The sequence below is a fragment of the Balaenoptera ricei genome, chromosome 21, assembly GCF_028023285.1.
Source record: "Balaenoptera ricei isolate mBalRic1 chromosome 21, mBalRic1.hap2, whole genome shotgun sequence".
Classification (NCBI taxonomy): domain Eukaryota; kingdom Metazoa; phylum Chordata; class Mammalia; order Artiodactyla; family Balaenopteridae; genus Balaenoptera; species Balaenoptera ricei.
Genome location: NC_082659.1, coordinates 31,269,327 through 31,287,063, shown reverse-complemented (window position 1 = coordinate 31,287,063; position 17,737 = coordinate 31,269,327). Strand labels below are relative to the sequence as shown.

At 37.4% G+C, this 17,737-nt stretch overlaps 1 protein-coding gene across 1 annotated transcript in view; it reads right to left on the bottom strand.

The window, feature by feature from the left end:
- Positions 1–17,737, bottom strand: part of LOC132356560 (A disintegrin and metallopeptidase domain 3-like) — a 103,185-nt gene that overhangs the window by 59,169 nt on the left and 26,279 nt on the right. The window contains exons 5-7 of the mRNA XM_059909423.1: positions 12,785–12,861; positions 12,142–12,319; positions 3,236–3,298 (exon numbers count right to left, since the gene is read on the bottom strand). Of these exons, the coding sequence (XP_059765406.1) occupies positions 3,236–3,298; positions 12,142–12,319; positions 12,785–12,861 (318 nt within the window). The remainder of the gene's footprint in view (positions 1–3,235; positions 3,299–12,141; positions 12,320–12,784; positions 12,862–17,737) is intronic.

Genomic DNA, 17,737 nt, shown 5'->3' with positions numbered 1-17,737 from the left:
AGTTTTCTCAGATTTACCGAGGCTTGTTTTACAGTCTAGCATGTGATCTATCCTGTACAATGTGCCATGTGCAGTTGAAAAGAATGTGTGTCCTGCAGCTTTTGGATGGAATGACCAATATATCCATTTGGTCATATATGTCACTTAAGGCCTTTGATTCCTTACTGAATTTCTGTCTGGATGATCTGTTCACTGATGCAAGTGGGGCGCTAAATTGCCTACTGTTACTGTGTTACTGTCAATTTCTCCCTTTATGTCCATTAATATTTGCTTTACAGATTGAGGTGCTCCTATGCTGGGTGCATGTATATGTACAACTGATATATCTTTTTCTTGGATTGATGCCTTGATCATTATGTAGTGTCCTTCTTTGTCTCTTGTAACAGTCCCTTTTTAAAAACTATTTTGTCAGATATAAGTATATCTAACCTGTCTTTCTTTTAGTTTCCTTTTAAATGGAATACCTTTTTCCATCCCCTCCCTTTCAGTCTGTGTGTCTTTAGATCTGGAGTGACAGTCTTGCAGGCCATACGGGTCTTGTTTTTGTATCCATTCAACCACTCTATTTCTTTTTTTATTGGAGCATTTAGTCCATTTACATTTAAAGTAATTATTGATATGTGTGTTCTCATTTCCATTTTGTTAATTGTTTTGCACTTGTTTTTGTAAGTCTTTTTTGTTCCTTTCTTCTTCTTTTGTGCCCTTTTCATATGATTTGAAGACTATCTTTAGTGTTATGTTTGGATTCCTTTTACTTTTGTGTGTGTGTATCTAGTATAGGTTTGTGGTTTGCAGTTACTGTGAGGTTTTTATAAAGATAGAGATATATAGATATGAATGACTGTTTTAAGTTGCTGATCTCTTAATTTCAAATACATTTTAACAACCATGCATGAATACTCTCCTCCCCTCACAATCACTGTTTTTAATATCTTATTTTACATGTAATTGCTTTATGTATCTCCTTATTCTTTATTCTGGATATAGGTGATTTTGTTAAAAGACTAAGTCTTTTAACCTTCCTTCCAGCTTTGCATGTGAGATGATATCCTACCTTTACTGTATGTTTGCTTTTACTAGTGAGCTTTATTCTTTCATAATTTTTATGTTTCCAGTTTTTGGACCTGGCTTTTTTCTTAGCAAAATTGTTTAGCAATTTCTTAGCAAAATTGACATTTCTTGTAATGGTGGTTTTGTGTTGCTGAACTCTTTTAGGTTTTGCTTGTCTGTATAGATTTGGATCCCTGTATCAATTTGAATGAGAGCCTTGCCATGTACTGTATTCTTGGTTGTAGGTTTTACACTTTCAACACGTTAAATATATTGTGCCACTCCCTTCTGGACTGCAGAGTTACTGCTGAAAAGTCAGCTGATAGCCTTATGGGAATTCCTTTGTATGTTATTTGTTGTTTTCCTTTTCCTGCTTTCAATATTCTCTTTTCATCTTTAATTTTTGTCATATTTATTACTATATGTTTTGGTATGTTCATCTTTGGGTTCATCCTATATGGGCTTTCTGGGCTTCCTGGATCTGGATATCTGTTTCATTTCCCATGTGAGGGAAGTTTTCAGCTATTATGTCTTCAAATATGTTTTCAGTTCCTTTCTCTCTCTCTCTTCTCCTTCTGGGACCCCTAAAATGCAAGTATTAGTGTGCTTGATGTTGTCCCAGAGGTCTCTTAAACAGTTCTCATTTCCTTTCATTCTTGTTTCTGTTCCACATCTGTAATTTCCATTACTCTGTCTTCCAGCTCATTGATCCATTCTTCTGTATCATTTAGTCTACTATTGATTCCTTCTAGTGTATTTTTCATTTCAGCTATTGTATTCTTCATCTATGTTTGGTCATTCTTTATATTTTCTAATTCTTTGCTTAAAATTTCTAACATCTTGCTCTGTGCATCCATTCTTCTGCCAAGTTCTTTGATCATCTTTACGAGCACTACCCTGACCTCTTTCTCAAGTATGTTGCCTATCTCCACTTCACTTAGATCTTCTTATGGGCTTTGATCTTGTTCCTTCATCTGGAATGTGTTCCACTGTAGCCTCATTTTGCCTATGTTAGTATTTGTATGTTTATGTACCTGATAAGTTGGTTGAGTTTCCTAATGCTGGAGAGTGGCCTTTTGCAGGAGACCTCCTGTGTGTTCCAGCAGCATTCTCCACTCTCTTCACCTGTGGTATATACTCTAGTGGTTCCCCAATGTGGGCTGTGTGGGTCTTCCTGTTGTGGCAGGCTGACTATGTGGGAAGTCTGGTGGGCTTGCTTGGCCCCTGGTTCAGGTGGTTGCCAGTGCTGCCTCAGGCACAGGCTGCCAGCTGCTGGTCGTCAGGACCAGGTCATAAGGCAGCTGACTGTGAAACTCCAGGGGGCTCTGGGGATAGTGCTGGCTCACTGCTGTATGGAGTCAAGGTCCAGAAGACTCCAGGGCTGTAGCCCTCCCACTGGTGGGTGAAGCCAAGTCCTGGGGTGCCTGCCAGTCTACCGGTAGGCAGAGCTGGGACCTGGAGTCTGGTTGCAGGGCCCAGGGGTCCCAGAGCTAGTGTTGTATCATTATTTCCTGTTAATACTTTTATAAAACTTATTTAAAGATCTGAATATTTCCTTTTATGCAAAAAATCTAAAACATCATGAAACTCATTGAGAGACTTATACAAAATTACTAGTGATAATGGACAAAGCAAGTTTTTTCTTTAACTTGCTGCCTGCCCATAAGTTTTTGCTAAAACTAATTGTATAAACAAAAAGTTCCATAATGAAATATGTTCCTATGAATTATTCTTCCTATTTTTAAAAAATGGAATTTCCAACAGAGAACCTAAGCAATTACACAGCATAAAATAATCTTATAAAAGATAATATTTAATAAAAGGATCTTCAATTGAGTAATAAGTGAAATAGCTTATTTTAAAATGGAAATTGATTTAAGGAAGAGTTTCACCACAATTTTGGGTGGATCCAGAAGTATATGCAACTAGTTATAATCCAATAGATTACAGTGCAATACAATCCTCCCTTATATATGAAGTTTTACATTCTTTCTAATAAATATTGGTATTGATTCCCCCATGCCAATGGAAAGGCAATTGACAACATTTTTTATGTACTGCTACACTGAGATACACATTTTGAACAGAGTGACGTATATCTGCATTGCAAATAAAGATTCTTTTACATATCCCCTTTCAATTTAAATACAAAAAAGATACAATGAAGTATATCAATAATGCATACCAAGGCTTTATCCATAATGACTTGTATTTTCAGAACTCTTTTCAACAGTACACCAGAATTTTTCTGCAAAACAGAGAACATGAATTAAACAAAACATTAAAAATTTTTTACATTATTTGTAATATCATGTACATTATATAATTATATACATACAGACACACACACACACATACAGAGTTATAGATAGACAGAAAGATAGAGAGATATAGGTAGACAGATAGGTGGTAGATACATATACAAATCCATAAAGCTATAGATATTAGAGAAATAAGAGGATTGATGCCCACTGAGTAAATAAGCTGGTGAGATACTGTATGAAAATTTTAGGAACAAATCAGAAGCTTTCACCTTATATTCTTGAGAATTAGAATCCTCAAAAAAGTTACTGAAATGAGGGAGAATCCTTGTTCCTTCCTCTCAATACCTTCCTCTTGGTCCCTCACCCCAACCTTCAAGCTAAACAAATTCCCAGCAACTTTCCCCCTAATGTTACCTCTATTTTATCATCATTTTTGTACTTGTAATTATTTATATTAACTTTATTGTGGCCTACTCTCAATAAAATGCATCTATTTTAAGAATACAGTTACATGAACTGGTAGCAATATTCACACCCATGCAACCATTTCCATCACTAAAATAAATAATGCTTCCATCACCCTCTTCCAAGTTAATAGCCTACAAGTCTCAAGGTAACCAGTGATCTGCTTTCTCTCACCATAGGTTACAATAACTTAACCTAGAATTTCACACAAATGGAATTATATTGCATGTCTTCTTCTATATCTGCCTTCTTTCACTCACCACACATCTTTGTTGCTGTGATTATTAGTGATCCATTTGTTTTTGTTGCTAGGAAGTGTGCCATTTAGAAACACAAAACAGTTTGTTTATACATTTAACTGTTGATGACCCTTTGGATTATTTAAACATCTTAGCTATTGTAAATATAGTGGCTATGAATATCCACATACAGGTCTTTGGGCAGTTATAGTCTTTCATTCTTTCTTGGTTGATTACTTAGAATTGGAAAACCTGATCCGCACGATACTTGTATATGTGTAAAGTAGTACAAAAGTTCCAGATTACTTTCTAAAGTAGTTTGATCATTCTGCTTTTTCGCCAAGAACTAATAAGAACATGAATTGCTCCACATTCTTGCCTGTATTTGGTATTGTCATTCTTTTGCATTGCATGCATTCTTTTCAGTCTGTACCGAGATCGCACTGAGGTTTTAATTCGCAGTTCTTGGGTGATTAATGATGTTGAACATCTCTTCACAGGCTTGTGGCTCATTAATGCGGTTTCTCCAAGTCCCCTACTAGAAATTCTATGTTTAGCCTTGACTATGCTCTAATTCATGTTTTTGGAATAAGGGTCAATTCCCATTTTATTCCACGTGGAAATCCAATCTTCTTGCATCATTTGATGAAGAGATCATTCTTTACTTTTCAAAGGCCTTAGCACCTTTGTGGATAATAATTTGGGCAAGAGCACGTGGGTCTACTTCTCATCTATTGTGTTCCACTGTCTTATACGCCTACCCTTATACCAAAAACATGATATGTTTCTCCACAGCAGGGGTCAGCAAACGACGGCCCATGGTATAACCACCTGTTTGTAAGAAAACATTTTATTGGAACACAGCCACCCCTGTTTGTTTATAGTTTGTCTACGCTGATTTCACGATGCAAAGGGTGAGTGAAGTAGCTGCAACAGAACACATGCCCCACAAGCCTGAAATATTTACTATCTGGCCGCTTAAGAAAAAGCAATGTAAGCCCTTCATCTTGTTCTTTTCTTCAATTTTCAAAACTCTTTGACTCTTCTAGGTATTTGCATTTCCTTATGAATTTGAGAATCAATTTCTACAAAATGTCTTCTGGAATTTTGATTGGGATTACACTGAATCTACAGATCAATTTGGGGAAAATGAATATCTTATCTTTCTTTTTCCCTGTGACTTTGCTAGACTCTCTTAATCAGTCCGGATTGCCTTAATGGAGATTCTTTAGAACTTTCTATGTAGAGAGTTAGATCACTAAAGAAATAGGGTTATTTTTCCTTTCAAAAATGTATACCCTTTATTGTTATTCTTTTTCCTATTGCACTACCTAAGAACTCTAGTAAAATGTTGACTGGAAGTAGTGATGGCAAACAACCTTGCATTATCCCTAATCTCAGGGGTGGTTTTCTTCAGTTTGGGGCTATAACGACTATACCATAGACTAGGTGGCTTAAACCACAAACATGTATTTCTGACATTTCTAGAGGCTGGAAACTTCAAGATCAAGACACCAGCAGATGTGATGGCTGGTGACACCACTCTTCCGACTTTGCAAATCTCATGTATGCTCATGTGATGGAGAGCAGAGAGAGGGATCCCGTGCCTCTTCATTTTTGTATAAGAGCATTAATCCCACCATGAGGGCCCCACCCTCATACATAATCTAACCCTAATTACTTTCCAAAGGCTTCAACTCCTAATACCGTCCTATTGAAAGTTAAGGTTTCAAAATATGAATTTGGGGGGAACACAAGCCTGCAGTCCATAACAGGAGTAAAGCATTCAGTCATTTACATTCTTTACGTTAGCTGTGGATGCTAATAGATGTTCTTTATGAGATCAAGGAACTTTTCTATTCCTACTATTTACCATGAATGTGTACTGACTGTTGCCAAATGGTATTTCTGAAACTATTGCCATGATTCTGTGGTTTTCTACCGAAATCTGTTAAATTCATTCAATTCCTGTTTTCTTTACTGACTTACATAATATTGTCTCAAAGTCTTTGAAAAAGCACATGTTTTTGGAGTATAATGGCAACTTGACTGGATAACAAATTGCTGGGATATTGTGTACTCCCTGGAGAAGCCATTTTCTCTACTCCCTAGTTAGACATTCTTGACTACAAGCACTTGTCTTACAAGCACTTCATTTTGGCAAAGGCTAACACCAGTCTGAGTTTTTCTACCTTTGTGGGTGACTTTCTTTGAGGCCAAGATGCCTATAGCATTATTCATTATTTATTGATAAAGTCCAAAATACATTGTATCTTGGTGTCACCAGTTTTCATAAGGATTTCTTGTAATTTGAAAATTTTCAAGTTCAGGACTTCTTTATTTCAACAGAGTTTTCTTCCTTCATAAGTTGGAACACTTTGGTTGTGATTTTATTCATGAATGACAATATTGATTATCCTGAATGTCCATTAGCAATCTTTCACACTCTATTAGTCAGGGTTCCCCAGAGAAACAGAACCAATAGAATATGTGTGTATATTTACACATTTAATATACTTATTATAATTAGATGTATTAAAAGGAATTGGCTCATATGGTTATGGAGGCTGGCTGGTTAGTGGGATGGAGACGTGGAGAGAGTTGATGCTCCAGTTCCAGTTGGAGAGCTGTCGGCTAGAGAGTCCTCTCTTACTCAGGGGAAGTTACATCCTTTTCTTATATTCAGGACTTCAACCTATTGGATGAGGTCTACCCACATTATGCAGGACCATCTGCTTTACACAAACTCCACTGATATAGTTCTTAATCTTATTAAAAACATCCTCACAGAAACACCCAGAAAATCTGACTAACCATCTGGGCACGGTGGCCCAGGAAAGTTGATACATAAAATTAACCATCACACAGTTTTGGTTTTCTCTGCCATCATTTTTATGTCATTGCTTTCTCTATTTCTTTAACCCTGACTATAACATCACCTTGGGGTTTTAGCACAGTGTCTATTCTGTTATTCACTCATTCTATTGTCAATGTCTTTCATTTTAAAAATGGCTTTATTTTTCTCTTACGTTTATTTCTTGAGCACTTCCAGGATCTTTAAACAGACTGTGTAAGGGTAGACATGTGAGTGCTAAAGAACGTTATCTCTGGGGTTGTATTATTTAGGTTAGAATTTTAAAGCTGTAACTTACTGGAGGATTTCCTAGGATAATGATTTAAACTCTCTAGGTCTCTGCTTCCTATCTGTAGAGAGGGACAATGGTCCTCACTCTCAGAACTGTAGAAAGAACTGGAAAGACAGGGTATACTGTAAAGCTCTTAGAACAATAGGTGGCACCTGTGAGGCAGACCATGAATGTATAACAACATCAATATGGTTTTTTAACTCACTTTGGATCCTGTATATGTTTTATATGTTATATTTATATTCATTCTTATGCCCCATGTTTATTCCTTTTGGAGTCTTCTTCTTTTAGAATACATTCATTTCTTTTGTGTCAAACTTTTGTTGAACAAATGGTGGGGATAGGTGACTTATACTATAATTCAGCGGTTCCCAACCTTTTTGGCACCAGGGACCGGTTTCATGGAAGACAAAGCTTTCCATGGACTGGGGTGTGGGGATGGTTTCGGGATGACTCAAGCGCTTTACATTTATTGTGCACTTTATTTCTGTTATTATTCCTTTGTAATATATAATGAAATAATCATACAACTCACCAGAATGCAGAATCAGTGGGAGCCCTGAGCTTGTTTTCACTTGCCACTCGCTGATAGGGTTTTGCAGTCAAACCTCTCAGCTAATGATAATCTGTATTTGCAGTCGCTCCCCAGCGCTAGCATCACCGCCTCAGCTCCACCTCAGATCATCAGGCTTTAGATTCTCATAAGGAGCGCGCAACCTAGATCCCTCCCTCGCATGTGCAGTTCACAGTAGGGTTCGCACTCCTATGAGAATCTGATGTCGCCACTGATAGGACAGGAGGAGGAGCTCAGGCGGAAATGTGAGTGATGGCGAGCGGCTGTAAATACAGATGGAGCTTCGCTTACTCGCTACTCACCTCCTGCTGTGCGGCCCCATTCCTAAAAGGCCATGGACCAGTAATGGTCCGTGGCCCGGCAGTTGCTATACTTGCTTTATAAGAAATGGCCAATGATCCAAGAATGATGTTTGCTCCTTCTCCAAGAGAGGAGAAGTCTGTGAGAGATAGCTGTCCAGGGCCAGCAGCATCAAGGAGGGGATGATATAGACACTCTTTTCCCTTAACTCCTGTCTAGATTCAAAAACTACTGGGGGACAGTTTGGGGCCCTGTGTTGAAGCTAGAAAGGGAAACAACCAGCAGTTTCATCCACCTTGGTCTTTGCCTGAGCAAAGCACATATGTTATGTTAAACCACTGACAGTCGGAAATTGATTGCTTCAAAATCTAGTGGTATTTGACCTAATAGTGGTTCTCATGAAGAATATAGTTTGAGGCAGCTTACACAGTTGTTCCATCTTTTGATCTGATTGAAAGTTCACTGTATTTGGCAACTACCCTTTATGAATTTGGTTGTGATTGTGGCTGGCTATTATTTTCATTTGGGATGAGATTAGAGTCTCTTTTTTTTAAAGTGTGGTTTGTTTCACACATTAGGAAGGACATTCACAATAGGGAGGAAAGAAATGGTTTCAACCAAAAAAAATCTCAATTTTATAGTTCTGACTGGGTATAGAATTATAGGCTGGAAATCACTTTGCCTCCTTTTAAGTAACTGTTGTATTGCCTTTCAACCTCCAATATTGCTGCTAGGTAAGACCATGCCATTCTGCATCTTCTTTATATATAAGAAACCAGATTTTTTAAAATATTGGTCCAGAACCTCCACTTAAATCATTCTGAGAATTTTTCTTCGATTGTTTTGTGATTTATTCAACTCAATTTTCTATGTTTATTTGTACTGGAACTCATATTGCAACACCCATATTGTTATTTTAATTGAATTTCTTATCTCTCAAATTTCCCTGTCATTTTTGTTTATATTATAGTCTTTGTGTGATTTCTGGAATTTTATCTTGCGAACTTTCTTTTGAGTTTTTACATAGGTTCAGCATGCTTTTACTTTCCAAGAACTGTTATCTGCTGAGTGTTATTTTTTAAATAGCACTCTGTTTTTATTTTGTGGTGAAATATTTTCTCCTACCTCTCTGAGGATATTGTCATTTTGTTTTCTTCACTCTCTCTATTCCTGGGTACCTCAGGCTTTAGCACTTTGAATTTTTCCATGTCTCTACCATATTCAATTGTTTCATCATATGTCTAGTGCCCCTTTGTATTAGGCATTGAGCATCTGACAGCTTATTCCAACATCTATGACCACATACGGAGCTTATGGCCTGCTGTCTCCACAGAGCGTAAATTGTCTGGGTTGTTTGTTGGGAAAACCCTGCTGTCAACATGGTTAGTTTTGATTCTTTTGGGTGGTTTGATTCCCTCCTGGATTCTAATAAACATCTTGGATTGTGTAAACCTGTTTCCCAATATCTAGTGTGCCAAGTTTAATTTACAACAGAAACAATCGATTAGGAGAGGAAATCAGGTTTTATACATATTTATACAACTTATTTTCAACCACTTCTCTTCCTAGGCCCACCCTTAATATCATTTCCTAAGGTACTCAGACTTGTTGTTCCAAAAACATTTGAGTAGTTCTGTAGTGTGTATCAAGTTTCCTATAGCCTATCCCAATTGCCAGTTAAGGATTCAGCTTTTTAGTGGCTAAATCAGCTGTCTATCTGCTATTCAACTTCCAATGTTATTACTATTCTTCTGTTCTGTTTGTGTGTGTATGTTAATGCCATGTTAAAAACTCCTTTTCGCTTTAGTGGGTTTTAAGGAAGGGGCAGGGTAAATGCATGTGTCCAATATGTTTTTAACAGGTAAGCCCTTTATGTATTTTGTTTGTTCTACTTTTCACTGGTTATCATGAAGGCATTCACCTTGATTATGAATTAATTTGTGTTTCCTCTCATAAATGTCAAAACATGCCTAAAATATATGATTTTATTTTATTTTTCTCTCTCTCTTTAAAATATCTGTTAAGCTGAAAATACTCACTTTGTCTATTTGTGCTTGTAAAAACATGCTTGGGAAAACATGCATCTCTAAAGCTACAGATTTGAGCCTATCAAATTCAGGGTGAAAAGCAATCATTTAATTCACAAACATATCAGTACCCATTCTTTCCATTCATTCCTGCAGTGATATCCCTGGCTTCCTCTAGGTTCTGAACTTTTAGTCTCTTTTATTTCATTATTGCATTTTGTTTTGTGTCCAAACTTTCCATAATTAGTTCCAGTTACCTTGCTTTACTACATTAGAAACTAGAGAGAGCAAATGTTAATAGTAGTAGTAGTGATATTTATTGATCACTTATTTTTCCCATACTATGCTAAGTCATTTTCAATTATAAATTTATGGAATCTTTAAAATATTTGTGTGAGTTAGGGATTATTTTTATTATTGGATTTTTACAGATGAGAACATTTAAACACAGAAGGATGATGTTACTCGGCCAAATTCTTGCGGCTACAGCCTGACCGGCTTGAACTTCAAGCTAAGGCAGCTGGAACTGTATGCTATCTCTGTCTCTTCCCATCCCTCTCTTATTGCTGATTCACTGGAGGGGGATAGCACCCAGTGCAGTGCTCTTTGTCTTTCCCAAAGTATGTCAATCCCTTCAGGTTTGCCCACTGACACAGAAGAGTATTCATGGAATCCTTTAAAGTTATCCAATTTATTTCATGTGACAGTGCTCTATTTCAGTTATGAAAATGGTCTGCAACTGTGTCCAGTGTTGTACTGCAACATGCAGATGGCATAGGGTTAGGGGTTACATCTCAGTTCCATTAAAAATGAAATTTTCATTTCTATATGATTATATTTTATCATTTTTATGACTTTCTGAAAGGGCAATTTCACTAATCCGTATTTGTACCAACATCTTTGGCAAAATAAATAAAAGCATATTAAAGCAACAGTGAGATGGAGATCATCAAAAATTAAATTCAAGTTTCATCTGTTACGATTTTGTTTTGCTTCTCTAAACAGGATATCCAATTTTCATGAGAATATATGGACAGAGATTCATTTCCTTAACCACTGAAGGCAAAATGTAAATGATGGCAAAATCACTCTTAAGGAGGAAGTTAGGATGTATATATATCTAAAAAACTTTGGAAATATGCCTGTTCTTAGATACAGGTATTTATAAAAAAAAGCGTGAATGCTCAAAAATTTGATACATTACTGCAGTTCATTTCTGGATTAAAGTAAAAATACAAATATGCAGAATATGCCATAATTTTGTAACGTAGATATTTTAAGTTTATATATATATATGTATATGAAAAAGCATGAAAGAGTACAAATCAAAATAATTGCCCTGAATTCCACACAACATTTCCTCTAGAAAACAGTATTATGGTCATTTCTTATTTTCCTGATGCATACACTTAATTTTAAATCAACATTAACTAATGTTGATTTAAAATAATAATAAATGTAACATAATTTAATGATAAGAGAAAATGTGCATTATCCTCTTAATAGCAATTTTAAGGGGAAATTTCAAAGAAGCATATATGATTAGATAATTTTTTGTTAAATAAATCTTCTTTTATAAATCAACCTTTATAACTAGATACAGTAAAAGAATTAGAACAAATACTCCAAAGTTCTAAGAGCACTATATCTAGACAATGACATTTCAGATGGTCTCTTGCCTCTTTTCTACTTTTACCTTTTCTATCAAAATAACACTTTTTTACAAAGAAAAAAATGCACTGGCAAAACTGCTGACAGAGTCAGAATCAGCAAATTTGAGTATCATTATATTATTAGGTTACAAATTCAGTAACAGTGCAACTGTGCATATACGCATAAGAATACTTGCAATTAGGTATACGTGAGAATATTGATTTTTGGATTATATGTTTATATCTATTACATTTTTAAATATTATATGACTAAACAGAAAATATTTTAAATAAATACCTTAAAGAGAAGGTTTTATTATCATCAACATCAGTTTAAATTTGTTTTCCAAATGTAACAAATTTCAACGTGAATATGTTTATCAAAAGTTGCACAAATGAAGATCCCATAAAAGGGGTTACTTACTTCTGATTTCACAAGAATTTTGTAGGACTGATCTGCCAATTGGGTTGTAGAATTATTTTCTGCTATGGGGGGAAAATCAATTTCATTATCCTTTATCTGATAAAGCATATGCTCATATGTAGCTGAAGATTCCAATGGTTGAATTCCATAACTGACATTCTCCAACTGCAATAATCCCCTGAATATTTAAATACATAAAAAGAAATTAAAAACATAGATTTCTCAATGATAAACATAAATCAATATTAAGTGAAAACATTATATAGAAATTTGATAGTGGCCTTTGTCGTCTAATATCTAAGAATCATCCCATCTTCCTTGGATTAACATTTAAACCCAATTTTCTACCTTCTTCTATCTATTACAGCATTTAGGAGTCATTGCAATTCTACTGTGGCTCAGTAATGTGGATATTTCTTATACTAGTGGCAGCTTTTTCTGAATAAATTTTGTAACTGCAAGCCTGGGAGAGAGACAAAGTGAATAGGGAAAATGATAAGACAAGCAGGCCAAGATAGCAGATGAGAAGACACATAATGAAAGTGTCTATTTTCTGTGTCTTCCATCTACCCTCCGAGAAGATTCTAAAAGTAAAAGGGTACACAAGATTTCAGTCATGTACATCTCTGGAATATGCCATTACCTGAGTCCAGAGCAGGTGCTAAGTGTCACAACCGAATTTGCAATCTCTGTGGCATATCCTTGATAAAAGCAATGGCCCTAAACAGGAGTAATATAAAGATACATTTGTAATGATTAGAACACAAAGTGTTTGGTTTTATCCTTACTTCCTGGACATCATCAAACATTCACAATTAGGCATTCCATAGTATTATTCACCAGATATTCCACTTCCTTCTTATCTACCTACAATCTTTTCCACTTGACCCTCTTCTGCCTATAAATAACCACAACTCCTATCCTCCCCCATATGATATTTGCTATAATTCTAAATTTTTGATAAACAACTTTCTGATCTGCATCTTGTCTTTCTCAGCCCCATTTCTTGAATATATAAGTCTATGAATGCTACCTCAATGTAATTAACAGCATTACTTTGACTTCCACTGTGAACATTTTGTTTGTTTTTTCTAAGTTAGCCCAAAATATCTTAACTGACATTTCCTCACTATTTTCTCTCTAATATCTCACCATATTGATCATCCTTAGTTCAAACTCTCCTCTCAATGGACTTTCACAACATTAGTCTTCCCAGCTTCTCCCCAGATGTTTTCTTTCAGTGAATATTCCCTTCTCTTGCCTAAGAAATCTGTTGATATCTAGAATCAGTCCTGTTCCTCTGTTAATCCTGGGCTACGAAAACATTAGTATCATCACATTCTCTTGTATGAAAGTGTTTATATGTCATTAGCGCCCAGACTTACATCTCCATCAGTAACCATTCACTTGTCTCAATACTAGGATTACCTCCTATCTCCCACCCACGGACAGTGGCAGAGCATACCCTGCTCCACACCAGGCAGCAGCAGTAGCCATTTCTGCCTTCACTGGTGCCAGCAAACTATGCCACAAGCCTTCAAGAAGATGTAGAATGCAAACCAGGTCCCAACCCTTTAACCAGCAGAAGACAGCATCTCAGTTTCTGCAGCTCCTGGCCTTGTACCTGATAAGAGAAAATGATCCTCACGAGACAATTCTCAAAACCCCCAACTCTAAGCAGCAAAAAGTGACTGAGATAAAAACTTTCCCCACTCAGGGGCACTAGCAGAGACAGAGTGAGAAGCATACCAATATCCAGTGGCTGGGAAACTGCCAGAGGAAATACTCTCTCTTCCATGGGTCCTTCATCACCCAGCATCACCTAGCAATACAAGGTGGCCCAGGAAAGAACCTTTTCCTGCTATGGGCTGCACTGGCAGAAAGCCAGTGATCTCCAGTAGAGCCAGAAGAATGAAACGAAACAGAATAATATAGAAAGCCCCAAGAAAGCTAAATGGTCACTGGAACAATAGACCACACTAAATCTGAACTTAAACTGGCTGACAGACTTCAACAATAGAAGGTTTCAATTTCAAAGATACAATAGAAAACTACACATTATACCAAGAACCAAGAATATCACAACATAATGGGAGAAGACATCCCAGTGATGCCAATATTGAGATGAGTCACATGTATCTGGAATTATAGGATGGATTTTAAAGCAGCTGTGATAACACTGGTTCAATGCACAATCAAAAATTACCCTGAAACAACTGAAAGAACAGAAAATCTCAGAAAAGAAATAGAAACCATTAAAACGAACAAATAAAAATATTAGAAGTGAAAAATATAATAAACAAACAAACAAAACAACACATACTGGATAGGCTCAAAAGTAGAGTGGAGATGACAAGGGACAGAATCAATGAACTTGAGAAAGATCAATAGAATTCACTCAATATATAAAACCCAGAAAAATGAGTTAAGAAAATGAATAGAGCCTCAAGGACATGTGGAACATTCCCCAAAGTTTTAAAATATGTGTCAGAATCCAATAAGGAGAACAGAAAGAATGTAGAGCAGAAAAAAATTCAAAGAAATAAAGGCTGAATGCTGGTCGGAAAGAAGTTGGTTTAGAAAACCCTGGACCTTCCATCTCCCAACAAATACACCAAGTGAGTAGCAATTCATGGACCAATTTCCTTTGTGAGAAATCAGGAACTAATTGACAGGCTCATGCACACCTTTAGAGGATGCAAAATCAGATGCACCAAAGCCAGGAGGGAGATTTGGGATGCCCTTTCACCAGACACTCTACCCCAGAGTACTGCCATAAGATCACGAAGAGACCCTATAGCTCCCAGATTCACTCAGGGGAGGAGAGGGTGTTGTTCAAGCATCCAGTGCCCTGGTGTTTCCGAGGGGAACGAACACCCAAGGAACAGTGTCACCAGACCCAGGGCTCTGATTGGTTCAGGGCAGTCTAGCCACCCAAACCACCATGGAGGTGGTGGCTTGATTCCCTCCCCAGCTTGCCCAAACTCAACACAGAGTGAGGGGATGAAAAATCCCACGTCTCCGCTTCCCCTGGGGAGGTAATAGTCGATCGACTGAAGGCAGTGCTCCCACTTCACCGGTACTGCCCCAAGAGCCAGCACTTGTCTCACCAATCCTGGAGCACTGATGGCTCGCCCACAGTCTAGCTGCTGGAGGGAGAACAGAGGCGGCAGCTTGGGAGGACAGCCAACAGTGATTGTCCCTCCTGCCCAGCAGAAACAGAGCAGAAAAAACCACAGCGCTTGCTTCTACCTGGAAAGAGAAACTGCTGGCAGAGGACCCCCAAGTCATTGCAAATCACTGGCCAGGCTGATCTGTGGGCGTTTCCTTCTGCACATGGCCAGTCATGAAGACTGGGTGATGGGACTGCTTTGTCTAATGAGCAGACACCAAAACAGAGTGTCGAGTGAAATGAGGAATAAGGAAAAGATATTCCGAACAAAGGAACAAGATATAGGCCGAAACTGACACTAGTGAAATGACATTAAATAATCTGCCTAATGAAAAATTTAAAATAACTCCCATAAAGATGCCCAATGAAGTCCAGAGAACAATGCATGAACCAAGTGAGAAGTTCAAAAAAGAGATACAAAGTATTAAAAGTACCAAACAGAAATCGTGGAACTGTCAAATAATAACTGAACTGAAAAAATTCACCAGAAGGGTTCAACAGCAGATTAGATCAAGCAGGAGAAAGACTTAACTCAACTAACTCAAAGACGGGTCAAGGGAGCAAAAAGAAGACAGTGAAAAAGTGATAAAATCTTACAGGACCTATGGAACACAAACAAAAGGAAAAATACACAAAGTATGGGAGTCCCAGAAGGAAAAGAGGGAGCAAGAAAGAATGATTATGTGAAGCAGTAGAGATGTTAGCTAACACGATGACAGTAATCATATTGTAATATGTAAATGGATCAAATCAACACATTGTACACCTTAAACCTATACACTGTTATATGTCGACTGTATTTCAGTTGAAAAAACAGGAAGCACTTTCAATACATATTGGCTGAAAACTTTCCAAACTTACAGAAGAAAATTGATATCCATATCAAGAAGATCAAAAATCATCAAATAAAATGTCCCTAAAGAAATCCGCACTGAGATATATTGCAATTAAAATGTCAAAAGTCAAAAGTAGAGAGGGAATTTTGAGAGCAACAGAAGAAAAATGACTTATGTGTAATGAAACACCATTAAGACTTTCAGTGGATTTTTTAGCAGAAACCTTGCAAGCCAGAAGAGACTGAGATGATATATTCAAAGTGTTGAGAGAGAAAAAAAAAGTCGACTAAATATCTTATACACTGCAAAACTACAGAAATGAAAAAGAGACTTCTGGTTTCTGGTTCTCCATGTCAGAAGGTTGGACGTTGCCATTCCATCCTGACAACAAGGGACAGTAGAACAGACTTAAAACTCAACAGCTCTTCCTGGATGTGTAAAAGAAGGGAGGACACAGTGCAAAGCGCAGCCCCCAGGATCAGAGAGGCAGAGAGGGCACATGGGGAGGCACAGCTCACTGGAGCAGAGAATTAGTAGTGCAAAGTGCTGCTGGAACCAGTGCCAGGGAAGGAAAACCTGACTGTGATTGATGAAAGGCTGCAAGATCAGTGCGGACAATTCTGAGAAATAAAAACTTCAGAGAACCCATGAACGGACCCCCAAAATACTGTGAGATTTACCTTCAAGAGTTCCACCAAGATGTCACAGCTAATATCAGAGAAAAAGTCCTCGTGCCTCCGGCAAGGGGAGGGGGAAAGGACTCAATTTGAAATACATCAGTGCACTCTGTTCTTCTTTACAGGGCCTGCCTTCAGGGTAAACTACCTAGATAGAGATGAACTGGCTGGGGTATTATCAGAGCCTAACTGACCTCAGGAAAGGAAATATCCAAATCCAGCCCACTCTAGCCATTCTGTCGCACTTGTGGGGGAAAAAAAAAACCCCACCAAGAAACACTTGTGTTGTTCATAGCCCTGATGCAAAGGCTCACTAAAAAACTGAGACTTAATCATACGACTATAAAACAGTTTCTCTCACCCCACACCTCATTCACCACCACGCTACTAAAGGCATATTTACAGCAGTTCCTTTTACATGGTGCATTATGTCCAACTATCAAGAAAAAAATTACAAGAATACCAAAACGTTAAAACAAAAAACCGTGATTTCAAGAAAGAGGGTAAGCCTTAGAACCAGACGTGGCAGCAGTGCTGGTATTATGGGCCCGGGAATTTAAAACAACTGTGTGATTACAATGCTAAGGGATCAACGGATAAAGTAGACATCGTGCAAGAAGAGATGAACAATGCAGTCAGAGAGGTAGAAATCCTACGGGGAAAAAAAAATAAATGCTAGAGATTTAAGGAAAAAACTGTTATGAAAATGAAGAATGACCTTGATGGGCTCACCAGTAGATGACATGGCTGAGAAAAAAATCTCCCAACTTGGGGATATATCAATAGACATTTCAAAACCTGGAAACAAAGAAACCAAGACAGAACAACACCACCACAAAAGATGAGAATATACAAGGAATATGGGAGGACCACAAAGGCATGACATAAAGGTAACAGGAATTCCAAAAGGA